Consider the following 17,087-nt stretch of genomic DNA (forward strand, 5'->3'; position numbering starts at 1 on the left):
ACATATTTGACCCCTGTGACCTTGAATATGGGTGAAGGTCATTCATTTGAACAAACTTTGTAGCACTTCATCTCAGCATGCTACTGGCCAAATATCATCACCCTGAGCATTTTGGTTATTCAGAAGAAGTTGTTTAAAGGTTTTTTAATGCAATTGACCCCTGTGACCTTGAATATAATTGAAGGTCATTCATTTGAACAAACTTGGTAGCCCTTCACCCAAGCATGCTCCTGGCCAAATATCATCTTCCTGGGCATTTTGGTTATTGAGAAGAAGATATTTAAAGTTTTTGACATATTTGACCCCTGTGACCTTGAAAATAGGTGAAGGTCATTAATTTTAACAAGCTTTGTAGCCCTTCATCCAAGTTTGCTTCTGGACAAATATCGACACCCTAGGCCTTTCGGTTATTAAGAAGAAGTTGTTTAAAGTAAAATATTGACGCCGGACGACGGACCGACGGACGCCGCGCCACGGCATAAGCTCACTTGGCACTTCGTAATAATGGCTCACTTACTGTTACATATGTGATTTATTTCCTTGTTAGAGAAGAAATTCTGCTTTCTCCTCAGGTTGAATTTCCTACCCTACACCCATTGACACGAGTCTTATAATCCTACAAAGATAGATATGAGGGGAAACTTGTATCTTACCCTGTAAACTAGGATTATGCATCTTGTCCTTGTAAACAACTGGTCCTCCTGAAAAGATTTGAATAACATATTTTACTGTTTGAGAAGCTCCATCAAATACAATTAATTAATGTTTACAATTCAGTATTTAATGAATGGAAAATACAATAAACAGATTAATAGCTTCCAAATACTTCTAATTAACATATTTATATTTCGAAATTCACCATATATTCAAAGATAATCATTTTGAAGTATTAGCCAATAAAACCAATTACAATCAAACAAATATGTGTACAGCACTAATCGAGTATGACAATGAAACTGATTAGCAACATTCCAGAATACATTCTTCTACTTTGTACAAACTCCAATAATGAATTATTAGTACACCATGAGAATTTTAAGATTAAATTGTGCATACACAACCACATTAAGACATTTTTTTTCTTCTTTTTAGACCAAATAAAAATGAAGCTGAGTGCCCGGACTCACCCTATTTTTTCCTGTTGACCCTAGATCATTTTTTTTAGGTTTCAAAAAACTGTAATACAGTCAACCGGTTCATTTGACCACTAGCTATGATAACACAGCTTCTGACAACAAGACAATTTTAATTGGTGCATGGGAGGCAGAGTATTAATATTAGTACTATGTGAGCACCTGTTTTATATGTGACCACCTGTCTCAGGAGACCTCTTTTGATTCCTATCTATTGCTTTAACTATCAAGTTCAGTTTAACTGAATTCAATCATGCACGTCTAACATGACACCACCCATTTCCAACCCAAAATATTGTGTTAAAAGGTAAAAGATTTTGTTGTAGTGACATCAAGCAATGTTCACAAAATCTTACACTCTTGATATTGATTATCTTCATTTGATTGCACAAGTGTTCTGTCAAGCAATGTATCCTTTATCACAGTTATATCTTTCCTCTGATGATCTTATTGTTCTCAAAAAGAATTAAGAAAATTCTTCTCAAACACTTACGATCATTTCAATACAGGAAGGCAACTACCACTTGGCCAAAATTTTATTAATTGCCTGGACATTGTTTTATTGAATAAAGTGTTTTCCACTACAATGTGATTGACATCAGTGTTCTCCTCAGAATGTTTTGAAAGAAGCATGGTATTTCAATATTTCTGTTAAAGCAGCACTCTATGTAAAATCAAAGCAGCATGGTAACTTTAGATTTACTATGAATATATAGCAGAGAAGATCTAGGATAGCAGCATGGCAAGGAATTATAGGAGCATGGTGCCATGCTGCAAAAACAGCCTGGGGAGAACACTGGACATGAATGTGTGAAGGTTTCTGGGGATAAGACGTTAGTCTGTCTTGTTTTATTTCATTAAATGCCCACCATTATTAATTTTGGAATTTCCCCTGGGTGGTTGTGTATACTAATTTGATATGTATTCATTCAGTAATAAATTACCATCTCTCTGATTGGAATTTCGTGAAGACATTTCCATCTCATTTCTGACTTTGGACCAGGCTGTAATTAGAAAATAAAACCAAGATACATTACTTGCACTGAAAAGTAAGATAATTCAAAACATTTCATATGTAAAATACATCTATGAATTCCTTAATCAGTAAACTTACAATGCATTACATATCGTACAAGCTCGTCATGCTGTATTTGTGAAGTGCTTTCCTGCTGGGACCCATTTGCATTGTGTGATCGCTGGAAGTTACCCCCTCCTCGTCTGAAGTATGGTCTAGGGGAACTGAAATGGAAATATAGTTCAAGCATAAACATTATCGTTGATGATACAGCTGTTTATCAACATGTTTCATTACAATATGGCTGGTTTGTTGTCACAAATCGCACAGTAACTAAGTAAAAATATAATGAGATGTCCATTTAATAGAAAATTATGTAACAGGAAAAGAAATTCTATCTAAACGCAGATTCTATGGGATCAATCCAGAAATTGTTCATTGGTTTTCTTCCTTCTTAAGTAATAGACATCAAAAAGTGGTGCTTAATGGAACCTGCTCAGATAGTGCCCATGTCCTCTCCGGGGTACCCCAGGGGACAGTTGTTGGCCCACTCCTCTTTTTAATCTACATAAATGACATTGTAACCTGTAATATCAAATTGTCTACTTTACAACGAAATCCCTTCTCTACAAGAATGTCACAAACTGGACCATGATTTAAAATCTCTTGAAACTTGGGAGGGGAAATGGCAGATGAATATCTAGGGTTCATCATCAACTCAGAACGAAATTGGAACAACCATATACAGTCCATCACCAACATGGCTAACAAAACACTAGGTTTCTTAAGGCGCAACATATCATCTTGCACTAAAAAAGTAAAATCAGTAACATATATATATATATACAACACCAGTAAGACCATCACTAGAATATGCAGCTACATGCTGGGACCCTTATACATCAGACCAGGTCCTGGCAATCGAGAACATCCAGAGGAGAGCAGCACGGTATGTTTACAACCAACATAGATCTAGAGAGCCTGGCTGTGTCACCAACATGATAACATCATTAAACTGGGAAACTCCAGCCAATCGAAGACAAAAGCCAGACAAATAATGCTTTATAATATCATCCATAATCATGTGACAGGCTATAGATCCAACATCATACATAACATAAGGTGATGCACACAAACTTAACAAATTTCTTCAAACAAAAATCTATATAAATATTCTTTCTTTCCAAGAACTATCATTGATTGGAACTCTTTACCAGCATCGCTAGCACAGAATCCAAACCTGAACTCTTTCAGGTCTGCCCTTGCTAAATCTGTGTTAGTTTTATCCTCAATAAAAAATAACAAAAAAATCTTGTTTTTAATCTATACCACCTCCCAGGGACAATTGCACTCACACCTTTGAGGAGTCTGTCCCTTAGACTGGAAGAAGAAGACCTCTAACTTTAGTAATTCAGAAATCTACTGTGGTGACTCTTACTTTATCAAGAGAGGCTCAGGCTCCAAAAAGGTGAAAAATGACTATAGAGACATTGAAGCTTAATGTTTTAAAAAAAAGCGTGATGCGATCATAATCCTATCAGATATTCCATTACATAATTATAATAAGGTACAATAATCCTTACTTTACGTCTTATAACAATGAAAAAACAAAGCTCCGAGGAGCTTTTGTTACGACGCATTATAAAGTTATCATAAACCCAAAACACGTTTCATCCCTTTCAACGGCCGATTCTATAGTTTTCTCATTTCCAATTTTTATTACGCATATTGTCCAAATCCCTTGCCTACAGTAATCCATTAGGAGACATACTGACGAAATCGGTCAACACGTGGTTACTTGTTTAATCCATAACCTTGCTCATTAACTGTTCTGCAAACATGACAATGAAGATGGGGTGGAAGTTAAAATGGCTGAATCAGTATGGGCGAGTGACACACAGACTTTCACTTGCAAACAAACCTCATTATAACGCCGTTCGCAGGTTCCTTCTCCGTGTCCTTAATTTCAAGGTTGTCGAGTTGCGTAGCTGGACCTTATATAAAATAAACATATTTGGAAATGAAACAGAACAATTTTTCTTCAAAATGACACATAAACGAGATCGCGCTGTTACATATAGTGAGAGTATTTTAGAAATTTCTCTTACCTCTGCGGGTGCTAGCAACAATTTTACTGGGTCCTCTTGACAAAGCGTACATCCCGTGGTTACTTCCGTTTCGAATCGATTTGTGCGCATCGATAGTGCGCAACCATGTGCGTTTACTGTGCTTGTTGTTGACAATATGGTGTTGTTCATTTGCGAGTCTTAAAGGTAAGTAAGTCTCATGAAAGATGGATTAAAATTATTGTAAAATGGCTACATCAATGAGCACAACAATCAATATTTAAAAGCAATACGAGGAAAGTTGGACTAAGTAAAAATGTGTACATGTCCCATTCATTCCTAGTTTTATTTCAAAGCGCGGGAGTAACGCGCCGCTGGTGTAGTGGTATCATGCAAGATTCCCATTCTTGCGACCCGGGTTCGATTCCCGGGCGGCGCACATTTTTTACATTATTGTGATTGTTTTAAAAAAAAGTGGAACAAAAAATAAAGGATGTGTGAGCACATTAGCAAACACTGTTTTTATTCTCGTTATTCATTCCACTTATAATGTACAAAACACGGCTATTGGAAGGTGTACTACTACTACTACTACTACTAACTACAGGAAATATACGCAGCCTATCACCACCGACAATCTAATTCCTTGCGATTACGCACTAAACATAAATTTTCATTTATCGGCTAGTTTTCTGAACATGATACATACTGAGTTAATGAATCGTCCCTTCCGATATCTCTATTTCAGGTTAACGCTATAACTTTATGTAATAGCGCAGGACTGTGTAGAGTAAGTATAGCCTTCATGACCTCATACAACTGGATGACACAGGATTAAGATTTTCTATAATCTGACAGGTTGTCGAGCAATGTATTACATAGTCAGCAATCTATTTCCTTCTTCGGGCTCATACCGGTGTATATAGGGTCTCAGTTTCAGACCCCATCTGTCGAGCCTTAGGTTTGGAAGTCCTTGTTTCTACCATATCTTCTCCAATGGTTTGTGGTCTTTGACAACAGTGCACTGTCTGAGTCTCCTCCAATACATAGTGTTCACAAGTCACACATGACCTCCAAAACCTCTCACCCTACTGTATCGAGATTCAATAGACGTTACTGAGATTAACTTGTCTTGGACCAGGACTGCGCCTATTCGGACAGATACAACATTTATCCTTAATTAGACTGGTCTCATTGGGTTCGTTGTACGCGACGAAAGTATCACTAGCTTCCACGTATATGTTTGTGAGTCACCCTACAGAGTTTTCGGAGATGTCACATATTCTTCGATGAAAAGACAATAGTTATAAGTCATGCTTTTGTGTTCTTAACGCTTTCTGGATGCTGGAATTATCCTACAAATTTTACTTTTGAGTCTGCGAAGATTCTGTTTTCGCTTAAGACTAAAAAAAAAGAAAGAGATATTATCTATGTTTCAGCACGGAATTAGATTGCTTTCTCCGTGGTTTTATTAATGTCTCCTTCAAGGCCTCTTCGTGCTCCATTTTGTATCTTCTATAAAGGATGATGTCATCAGAAATATTCAAAACCCCTTCAATTCCTTCAGTTACCCGTTTGGTTGTTTCTTGAAACCCTCAAGACGCCGATGAAATCCCCAAATTGAGCCGTTTGTACTCGTTAGAGTGATGTATCTCGACTCTGTTTCGATATCAAGTTGGTGCATGATAACTGTACTTCTGAGATCAAGTTAACTGAATATCTCAGCACCATTCATGTTTATGATTTATCTTAAAGAAATGCTGAAATTGCCTTACGCATGTCTACAACCAGGCTGATCTCATTTGGATTTTTTTCAGCTGAACGATGGGCGATACCCATGGTATAGGAACATCCTCTACTTTTGCGACGATGTCCTATGGGAGATGTTCATTCTCAGCCTTAAGTCCATCTCTGGGGTTGAATGGAGTTTGTCGATGTGTTATACTTGAGGGATATCACTGTTTATGTAGAGTATTGCTGACGTATTTCTTAACTTTCCGATACTTATGTGCAGTTCTGGAAACTCCGGGTCGTTCTCAAAATTCTGTACGTGAACCTGTCCAACCACAAAGCACAACTACCTTCGTAGCCGACGAATATCCCGGCAATGACAAGTAGTGCTTCTGATCCACTGCAATTAAAGGACTAAATATCATCATAAGCCTTTTTCGTTTCGACCTTGATCATTAATCTCTACCAAAGAGTGAAAGTTTGTTCTAGACACTCAAAGTTGCATCAAAATTGTTTACATATGTTTCACGATTCTGGATCTTTACGTAAGAAATATGGTCATTTGAATACATATTTCTAACAACTATTTTAAGTTTGTCCATAATAGTATTCGTCTTCGCTTTAATCGCAGGGTGTTCACTCAGCGAATTGGTATACCTGTGATTACACTATCTATTTTGTTTTGGTACAATTATGTCCCCTTTTGTTACTCACTGCATTCAATAACGGGTTTCCTCCCTATCGCAAATGCCCGAGTTTCAGGAAGTTTCATGGCCATTTCGTATCTGTCTGTGTGTACGTAAACTTAACTGGCTTGACTTACAGTCCGGTATCACTTGTGTTCGAAATTCTTTGTCTAGTTTGTAAACTCGCTGTCGTCGGACAGTCTTCCGAGTTCTGTACCGAATTTGCCCAAGATTGTCCGTTTTCACCGTGCACAAGCGGAAGTGTTAACATGAGTTTGTTTGTTCTTTGACTGATGATATTTAGTGAAGCATTTTAAAAATGGAATTGATAATATTAACTATAACATCGACGTGGAATTTATCATTAAAAATGTTATGATCAGAGGATTTAATTATATGATGACATAAATTAACTGACAAGATAATTGTTTGCATATTAAATATAATGAACAAATGTCATGTTAAGCGCAATCATAACGGAAAGCAAGGATCATTGGGTTTGTGGCACTTGAACCAGAACTTGAACATATACAAACATGTATACACTCGTCTTATTGCGTCTTACTTTATTGTATCGGCCTTACTCTATACAATGTCTTTTAATATCCATGTTCATAATGATTTTCGTTATTTTCTTGATCGCCAAATGTCGTGAATAACATTTCCCCTGGGTTGATTTGCAATTGTCCTATTATCCACACCCGTGAAGTATAATTCAGTTGCTATTATCGTAGAGCAATAAAAAAAAAAAAACCCACTTAGAAGCGAGGGTGCGTAAAGCTGTTTTTGGAGGGAACAAACAGACGCGGAGGGACGAAATTACATGTACAAAATGGAGAATGATAACAACTGTTTTTCTGATTGTTGGTTTTAGAGTGCAATGTTTCAATGCTATAAATACCGCAATGATGATTTCAATATATTATTACTTCGTCACTCAAATTGTCACATTGAATTAATCAACAGAATATAATTTCAAGGTAACCATACTTTACTGTGATTGAGATGCAAGTATTTACTCGTACCGTATATATGCCGGAACATATTTTCGAGCCCGGGTCCGGGTCTGTCGTACAAGTTTTAACCTCGACCACATTAGTGTAAATACATGACCACACGGCTATTCGGTACGACGCGAACCGGTAAGTACACTGTAACAGTAGCACAGAAATGGTACTGTGTCGACGCCTTTGAAATGTGTGTTTATTCACTCTAACAAACGGATCGTAACAATACCTAATAACAAAGCAAACTGCAACGAATGGTCGAGTGCACTATAATAAAGAGCTGCACTATGTACCGGAATAGTAGTTATCACTATAATACAGAAAACGGATCCGGATTCCATACAGTTCATTACAGGTTTCTGAAACTGTTGTCTTAGCTTTGATGAGATAAACACCGTATCATCAGAAATATCAAAATAATATCAGAAGTTCGATTTAATTTCCTCCTTTTCTTGACCACAGAGACATGTAACGTGCTATGGAAGGTGTACTAAATAATGATAATAAATAATGATAATAAATAATAATAATTCGAGGTTCTTATATACCGCTTTATCACAACCTAGTTCGTAGGTCGTCACAAAGCGGTTCACAAATTATTATCCGTGATTTTAGGGCATTTGCAACCAGCAAATATCTTTCTCAACTCCCTGGGGAGCATACAGCCGGTGCTGCCATTTCGGCGCTCACAGCTAGCATTCTACAATTCTAGCACTGCCCAGCCACGTACACATTTACAGCTGAGTAGACTGGAACAAGCGGAGTAAAGTATCTTGCTCAAAGATACAACACAGTGCCGTGCCGAGACTCGAACCCACAACCCTTCGGTCACGAGCCCGGCGTCCTACCACTAGACTACCGTGCCTCCATAGATACAGAAAAAAGTAGACGTCACAGTATAAAGTGAAGCATCATCTCAAATACATTTACCGAAATGTTTGTTTTGTTATATTTTTGTTTGTTTAGTTTTGTTTGTTTGTTAATTTCAAGATGTATGACTATTGACTTAGTTTGATCGAATTGTGGGGTGAGTGTAGCGCCATAGACTTGACTTATACAATAAAAGTATTTATGTTTGGAATATTTATTATTTATAGTGAAAAGAAACTCATCTCTATTATACGGAAAATAACAATTTACGTATATTTCAATTAGCGATATCTCGAATTAAATATTTATTTTGCGATACATTGCAGTATTGTCAAAAACATTTCTCAAATTTTTAGAATTGAGATTCTTCTATATTTTGATTTCCCTATACATATCTTTTTGAAATTAAGGGACCTCTTATTAATCAATATCCATTTATCTCTGTTATAATGGGTGAAAACCCAAACAGCTTGCCGTAAGTGTGATCACATTTGGGGCAACATATTCAGTTTTCAGCAAGATGTTACAGTTCCCGGCAGCTGAAAGAAACAAGGTTCCTATCGTTGAGGTTCTGCAGCAGGTCCTGTCCAAGGAGACGGAGGGACTTGCCCTGGAGGTAGCCTCGGGGAGTGGAGCCCATGTCGCCCACATTGCTCAACAAATCCCTCGTCTCGCATGGCAGCCGAGTGAAATTGAGGACAGAAATTTAAAAAGGTAGCTGATATCCTTTTTCCAAATAAATTTTCTTAAACTTAATTACATGATTTGGTGATTAGTAAAGTGTTAATAGAACTGCAAAATCGACATATTTAATAATACATGTATCTTACTAATACTAACAGATTGACAAAACGAGTTGCAACATATAAATATATGTATATATAAATATAATGAAGCCGTGTGTTTAACGGAAATACCAGCAAGAGCAGAGTGAACAGGAGGAAGTTAAAATAGCACGGGAAGTGATGAACATTGATCAGAAGAAAGTTGTGAACAGCGAATAGTATAACTAGTCCTTTCGCACGGAGAAGGAACAACCACGTGGTCTGATATATATTTTCTTAAGTTTACTGTCTTGTTGCAGTACTTATCTAGTAATCTTAAAAAAATGGATTTTCTAACCCCCTCTTCCCTCTCTCCTCCTCCCCCTCTCACCATCCCCCTCTCTCCCTCTCTTCCTTTATCTACATGTGCATGTTTATATTTGTGCGCATGCGTGTGGTTCGGTGCGTGAATGTGTAACTGATAAATTAATTTATACATAGCTTATTTACGTAGTTCTGTCATCATGATTTTTTTTGATTTTTTTTTATTATTATTGTACAGGGAAAGGGCTTGATATAAGTTGTAAAGCGTGTGCCCAATTCCATTGCTATGTAAAAAAGGCAATAAACTATGTTTAAATAAAAAAAACTGTGCAAAGTATGCAGTACTACAATGAAAAATATCACATACTAGTAAGTAGTGTTTTGGTTAAGATAACATGATAAGAAAATAACTATTTCTGGCCTTATCTGACAAAAGTTCTGGGCTCATACCCCTGACTCTGTATCCAGCAACTGATCTCAACCTGATTGTTGATTGAGTCATATAAACGACGACGCTAATGCCAACACAATGTTTCAGTATTTCTGCGTTTATACAACATGCCGAGTTGTCCAATGTGAATGAGCCCGTACTGCTAGACGTCACGACGGACCCCGGGGCGTGGGCAGGTGGCTTAGGGGAGGGGTCACTAACAGTCATACTCAACGCCAACATGATCCACATTTCACCCTGGGACACAGCTGTGGTGAGTCGTCCAGTGATATATACACACAAACAAGTAATCAATGTGCTGGATTGTAAGTCCATCAGTATACATAGATGCTATCTAATGTTTTCCGATGAATACATTTTACTATATACAAGTGAATATTCTGCAAGACAGTAAAACATATAGATGGTATTAAACGGGAAATAATTTAATAGCATATGTTTATAACAGTTTTTGGTCTTCAAATTGAAGAAATAACAATGTGACAAACAACGGGCGTTCTTTAGGACGTCAAAAGTTCTTTACATTGACTTCATTTAATGATGTCACAATCAAGGATAATGTAAAACACGCACATTTCAAACTTTCTTGCTGTTATGCTTGGAATACTCCTACTTCTTATTTCTAGGTTATAAATACAAATATGATTAGTTCATCCTAAATATAGAATAAAACAGATTTGTTGCAAAATTGATTTGTTATTACTTGTCATTCAATGAAAAATCGCAAAACACGTTATATTTTAGTAAAACACGTCTGCGACTATTAATAATATTTATGATGATAGCACCAGCCATTTTGTTAGTCTATTAATATTTGCTCAGTATCGTAACATTTGTTCAAATCAACCACAGAGGGCAAAGTTCAACTCAAGTATCGGCTTCACAACAGTATTGATAAAGTATGGTGATTCTATTTTGGTTAATACAAAAACATTTTGGGTATTTTTTTTTAAACATTAAGTAAAATGAAAAGCTTTCGATTTCTTTTGGTTCCATTAAAAGTATAACTTGTATGGTTTGCAATTTTCAGGGTCTGTTTGCTGGAGCCAATTACCTTCTAAAACCCGGGGGATACATGTTTCTGTACGGAGTAAGTACACAAAACCCAGGGGATACCTGTTTCTGTACGGAGTAAGTACATAAAACCCGGGGAATACCTGTTTCTGTACGGAGTAAGTACACAATAAACCCCGGGGGATACCTGTTTCTGTACGGAATAAGTATACAATTAAACCCCGGGGTTTATTATGTCCGAAGTAAGTACATAAAACCCGGGGGATTCATGTTTCTGTTGGGAGTTAGTACACAATGTTTGCTGGAGCCAATTACCTTCTAAAACCCGGGCCATACATGTTTCTGTACGGAGTAAGTACACAAAACCCGGGGAATACCTGTTTCTGTACGGGGTAAGTACACAATAAACCCCGGGGGATACCTGTTTCCATACGGAGTAAGTACACAATAAACCCCGGGAGATCCCTGTTTCTGTACGGAGTAAGTACACAATAACCCCCGGGGGATACCTGTTTCTGTACGGAATAAGTATACAATTAAACCCCGGGGTTTCTTATGTACGAAGTAAGTACATAAAACCCGGGGAATACCTGTTTCTGTACGGGGTAAGTACACAATAAACCCCGGGGGATACCGGTTTCTGTACGGAGTAAGTACATAAAACCCGGGGGATATATGTTTCTGTACGGAGTAAATACACAATAAAACCCGGGGGATACCTTGTTTCTGTACGGAGTGAGTACACAATAAAACCCAGGGTATACCTGTTTCTTTACTGAGTAAGTATATAAACCCCAGGGATACCTGTTTCTGTACGGAGTAATTACACAATAAACCCCAGGGGATACCTGTTTCTGTACGGAGGAAGTACATAAAACCCGTGGAATACCTGTTTCTGTACGGAGTAAGAACATAAAACCCAGGGATACCTGTTTCTGAACGGAGTAAGTACACATTAAAACCCGGGGGATACCTGTTTCTGTACGGAATAAGTATACAATTAAAGGGGATACCTGTTTCTGTACGGAATAAGTATACAATTAAACCCCGGGGTTTATTATGTACGAAGTAAGTACATAAAACCCGGGGGATTCATGTTTCTGTTGGGAGTTAGTACACGATGTTTGCTGGAGCCAATTACCTTCTAAAACCTGGGGGATACATGTTTCTGTACGGAGTAAGTACACAAAACCCAGGGGATACCTGTTTCTGTACGCAGTAAGTACATAAAACCCGGGGAATACCTGTTTCTGTCCGGAGTAAGTACACAATAAACCCCGGGGATACCCGTTTCTGTACGGAGTAAGTACACAATAAACCCCAGGGGATACCTGTTTCTGTACGGAATAAGTATACAATTAAACCCCGGGGTTTATTATGTCCGAAGTAAGTACATAAAACCCGGGGGATTCATGTTTCTGTTGGGAGTTAGTACACAATGTTTGCTGGAGCCAATTACCTTCTAAAATCCGGGGGATACATGTTTCTGTACGGAGGAATTACACAATAAACCCCAGGGGATACCTGTTTCTGGACGGAATAAGTATACAATTAAACCCCGGGGTTTATTATGTCCGAAGTAAGTACATAAAACCCGGGGGATTCATGTTTCTGATGGGAGTTAGTACACAATGTTTGCTGGAGCCAATTACCTTCTAAAATCCGGGGGATACATGTTTCTGTACGGAGGAATTACACAATAAACCCCAGGGGATACCTGTTTCTGGACGGAATAAGTATACAATTAAACCCCGGGGTTTATTATGTCCGAAGTAAGTACATAAAACCCGGGGGATTCATGTTTCTGTTGGGAGTTAGTACACGATGTTTGCTGGAGCCAATTACCTTCTAAAATCCGGGGGATACATGTTTCTGTACGGAGGAATTACACAATAAACCCCAGGGGATACCTGTTTCTGGACGGAATAAGTATACAATTAAACCCCGGGGTTGATTATGTACGAAGTAAGTACATAAAACCCGGGGGATATATGTTTCTGTACGGAGTAAATACACAATAAAACCCGGGGGATACCTTGTTTCTGTACGGAGTGAGTACACAATAAAACCCAGGGTATACCTGTTTCTTTACTGAGTAAGTATATAAAACCCAGGGATACCTGTTTCTGTACGGAGTAAGCACACATTCAAACCCGGGGGATACCTGTTTCTGTACGGAATAAGTATACAATTAAACCCGGGGGATACATGTTTAGGTACGAAGTAAGTACATAAACCCCGGGGGATACATGTTTCTGTAGGGAGTAAGTACATAAAACCCGGGGGATACATGTTTCTGTACGGAGTAAGTACATACATGTAAAACCAGAGGGATACCTGTTTATGTACGGAGTAAATACACAATAAAACCCGGGGGATACCTATTTCTGTACGGAGTAAGTACACAATAAAACACGGGGGATACCTGTTTCTGGATGGATTAAGTACATAAAACCCGGGAATAACTTTTTATGTTAGAAAGTACATGACTAAGTATATGCATTTCATGTTTACTTTCCTGTGATATTTTTATCCGACACGTTGGCGTGTTATGTATACAGAATATAATATAACTACGATTAAGTACAAAGAATGTAACAACAATAATTGTTAAAGATAATTGCTCAAGATGTGAGGACTACCATTTAACATTTAGTAAGTCTATACAGAACGCCAAACAAAGCATACGTCTTTATTGACCCTATGGTCATTTTGTCCATTTAGGTCTCGTCAGTGGTACAAATGCTAAAACATGGAAATTCATGTCTTAAGTGTTTCAAAGTGCATGTAGACATATATTAAAACTTAGGAGAGGTACATTTAAAATCTTTTATAACGTCACAAATTCATATTTTGGATGCAACAAGTAGTTATTCTTCAACTAGGAAGAAAATTATGCATGCTTGTTTATATTTTTCTCTTTCAGCCATTTGCAATACATGGAAGCTTGACTCCAGATAGCAATGTTAAATTTGACCAGTATCTAAAATCACAGTAAGTACATTTTGAGGGAGCAACGTAACAGCATACTGTCGTAGTGTCTTTCAGCTACTGACCACGCTTGACGTTGCTGAACTAGTGAGCGGGTCACCGGATTATAGCGCATCGCTGGAAAAGCTACATAGCTTGTCAGTAAGGTGGAAATCTCCCCTTGAATTCCTTAGCTGTTACACTATTCCCCTCGACGAGAAGTCGCGTCCAGAGAATTGGCCTGGGGAATCCCGTAGGTCCTCCATGTGTACCAATGCACCTTCCTTACCACCAGAAACTGGCCTTACATGAGCACACAGAATCCCACCGCTGCCACCAAAAATACATATAACGGATGCGTGCCCACAGTTCCTCACCAAGTTCCATCTTGGACCTAGTAACTGTTTTAACAATGAATGCCAACAATATATAAAGAAACACTGGCCGTCTTTCTGACTCAAATACTTATAACCTAATTATTACCTCAAACAACTACTGCCTACACTACACCCGGTAGATGTTTTACACTTATTACACTAAAACAAACACATATATAGTCGAAAAGCCAGCTAAACATTGTATCGCCAAGTAACTGTCATCCTGTATTAACAATAGAGAGCATCTTACTGCGACAAACGTGAGTGTTTACTCCATTCACCGCGACACACCTTGACCACGTCACCGTTTACCGCGACTACCTTTTACCAAGTCACCACAGACACTATTGAACCAATGTCTTGGTAACCCTGAAGACTTGGTAAAATCGGTGTCTTGGTAGCTGTCACTCTGTATCTATCAACAGTACATTGCCCTGTACTGCGATACCTGTGACTATGTACACTACCAATTGATACAAAATATTTTGACTGTAAACTACACATGAGTACAGTGGGACCCTAACTTATGTAGCTAGGCCCAAACTTATTCAGTTTGTGCACTGTTTATCATGTTATACATGCTATAACAGTGGTCTTGTTACCTGCCTCTCTCTTCGACCATCTTATGTACGTCATTATTGTTGTGTATTCTGCATTGTCAGTCCTGATATTACAAATGAAGTATTTAGTGATAATCGTTCCCTTTGCGTCTAATTTATTATCACTTTTCTATAACTATGTGAAATACGTAATTGATAGAACAGTTGTGGATACGACATTAGGACTTTTCCCTTGCCCTCGATTATAGATCTGTAATAATAACAGTACATGGCCGATTCGTGAAAGCGAAAAAGGCCCGTTGATGGTCTCCAATGGCCAATACATCTCTAGAATACTACCTGTTATAAAGTTTATCAGTATGCTGTCTGCAGTAATGTTGGATTCTATTTTACAGGGACTGTAGATGGGGAGTGAGAGATATAGACGATGTAGAGAAGTTGGCTAAGACCAACCGACTCAGGATGCAACAAATGGTAAGTGATAATATAGTGTATGTATTCTTCTTGGCCTTGAAACGGAATTATGTTAAAATACAACCATGGCGTCTAAGTACACTTATATACAGTTTACTTCGTTTCACTTTTATCTTTAGAGATGAAGATTATGGTAGATAGAATATATATCTAATGCGTAATTGATCATAACAATCGTGAGATAGTTATAATTATAACAGCTGTTTCTGAATGTCATCAATATTACTGAATTGGTGCGGCTGATAATGTGATTGGCATGTTTATCATTTACAGGTGGATATGCCAGCCAACAATAAAATGTTGATATTCCTAAAGGAAGGCTGATGCTGTGTGTGAGACATTACATAATAATGTAACGATGATTTGTTAAGTCCTGTGGTAATTAATTAACTCCAGACAAATTGGATAACGACGAAAAATGATTGCTGTTCCACTGAATGTTGTTGAATGACACGTGTACATTTCCCTGTGGAGTACACCGGGTAGTTCAAACTTAACCACTCGAATTGGAGACCTGACTCTGGCGATGTTTTTTTCTGTTGATTGTTGGATTCATTTAGTAATTGCCAAAGAGACCTAAGATGCGGGCTAGTTTCTACTTCCAATTATTTAGGAATCAGAATTTTGGTCAATAACATAAAAAGCGTTACACTAGCCTGAATTATGATCTATATACTGTGGCGACTTTTGCGAAATCCAGCAGAGAGTGCCACACCTTACACTCCGTTAGAAGACGTTTAGAGGACAGTGTGAGAAACGTCGAGTAGGTGGGAATTATTGAGGATTGGTTTGTTGTTTTAAGGAAGGTTTCTGGACACTGTTTATATATAAGCCCTGCCCTGCGGGTGTTCACAGTAGTCATTTGTCTGTCACCAATTTCAATGCCTTTATCTAGCACACTTTCAGTAATTGGTGCGAACCTAAACAGAATTGGGAAAAAAGGTCTTTATCATCATTACTGTTTCGTTGTAAAATTTGACAAAATAGAGACAAAATCAAACAAGTTTTCATGGACTATTCAGAAAATTTCATACAATATATACTATTTATGTTGGTTATCTGAGTGTCGATGATCGGCATTACCAGCAAGGTGGAAACTTGTTGTGTAGGTGACCGTTTTACTGATCAAACTCTTACTCAAGTAAAGGTTTACATGTACCTTTATAGACAGTTGGCTACCATACAGTGGATAGCACTGATTATCATCGTATATAGTTACACATGCTTGTCGGAGATAAAATATAGTTGAAATTCAGACTTCGACATTGCAGGTCTATGATTTGAGAAGTATAATCCGGACACTAGACTTGAACAGCGTATCAGTCTGTTCCTCGTTACTTTATCAGTATCGTCTAATAAACTCGTGTGTTATGTAAGTTGTTCATATTTTTAATTTACTAATACAATTTATTTAAAAGGTAACCACACATCTTTGTTATATTATTCATCACGTCCATCACAATCGACGACATCGACACAAGAAAGTCCTCTTTATATCAAATCGTTGGCGACGTATACAGTTCTTTTCGCAAGCGTTCTAGCATTATATGCCAGCAAGTTACTGAACAAACGTAGCATTTTATACAAGCAATGTACCGGCCAAATCATGACTACGTCTTTCTGTCTTCGGGGAGAAGCTTTAACA

The 17,087-nt window shown here is 37.8% G+C and overlaps 2 protein-coding genes and 1 non-coding gene across 4 annotated transcripts in view; 2 read left to right on the forward strand and 1 right to left on the reverse strand.

The window, feature by feature from the left end:
• The window catches only part of LOC110446554 (MAPK regulated corepressor interacting protein 2-like), a 6,382-nt gene extending 2,020 nt beyond the window's left edge, over positions 1-4,362 (reverse strand). The window contains exons 1-5 of the mRNA XM_021491756.1: positions 4,257-4,362; positions 4,070-4,142; positions 2,248-2,372; positions 2,078-2,137; positions 654-701 (exon numbers count right to left, since the gene is read on the reverse strand). Coding sequence (XP_021347431.1) covers positions 654-701; positions 2,078-2,137; positions 2,248-2,372; positions 4,070-4,142; positions 4,257-4,308 — 358 coding nt within the window. The 5' untranslated portion in view covers positions 4,309-4,362. The remainder of the gene's footprint in view (positions 1-653; positions 702-2,077; positions 2,138-2,247; positions 2,373-4,069; positions 4,143-4,256) is intronic.
• On the forward strand, positions 4,359-16,864 carry LOC110446553 (methyltransferase-like 26). 2 transcript variants are annotated; one of them, XM_021491755.1, is made up of 7 exons: positions 4,359-4,421; positions 9,018-9,222; positions 10,135-10,300; positions 11,078-11,137; positions 13,988-14,055; positions 15,364-15,442; positions 15,716-16,864. In XM_021491755.1, the coding sequence occupies exons 2-7, from the start codon at positions 9,029-9,031 to the stop codon at positions 15,764-15,766; spliced, it is 618 nt and encodes a 205-aa protein (XP_021347430.1). In that variant the 5' UTR covers positions 4,359-4,421; positions 9,018-9,028; the 3' UTR covers positions 15,767-16,864. The 2 variants fall into 2 exon arrangements, with proteins under 2 accessions (XP_021347430.1, XP_021347429.1); XM_021491754.1 differs by lacking the exon at positions 4,359-4,421 and adding an exon at positions 7,685-7,773.
• Trnag-ccc lies at positions 4,583-4,653 on the forward strand. Its single transcript has one exon. It is a non-coding gene; the product is annotated as a tRNA-Gly (tRNA).
• Positions 16,865-17,087: the final 223 nt, after the last annotated feature.

The sequence above is a fragment of the Mizuhopecten yessoensis genome, unplaced genomic scaffold, assembly GCF_002113885.1.
Source record: "Mizuhopecten yessoensis strain PY_sf001 unplaced genomic scaffold, ASM211388v2 scaffold2781, whole genome shotgun sequence".
NCBI lineage: Eukaryota > Metazoa > Mollusca > Bivalvia > Pectinida > Pectinidae > Mizuhopecten > Mizuhopecten yessoensis.

Coding starts and splice junctions, on each gene's coding strand:
- LOC110446553 (XM_021491754.1), top strand. CDS start 7,740: ATGACCACACGGCTATTCGGTACGACGCGAACCG. Junction 7,774..9,017: donor ATTCGGTACGACGCGAACCG/GTAAGTACACTG, acceptor CAACATATTCAG/TTTTCAGCAAGATGTTACAG. Junction 14,056..15,363: donor GACCAGTATCTAAAATCACA/GTAAGTACATTT, acceptor TCTATTTTACAG/GGACTGTAGATGGGGAGTGA.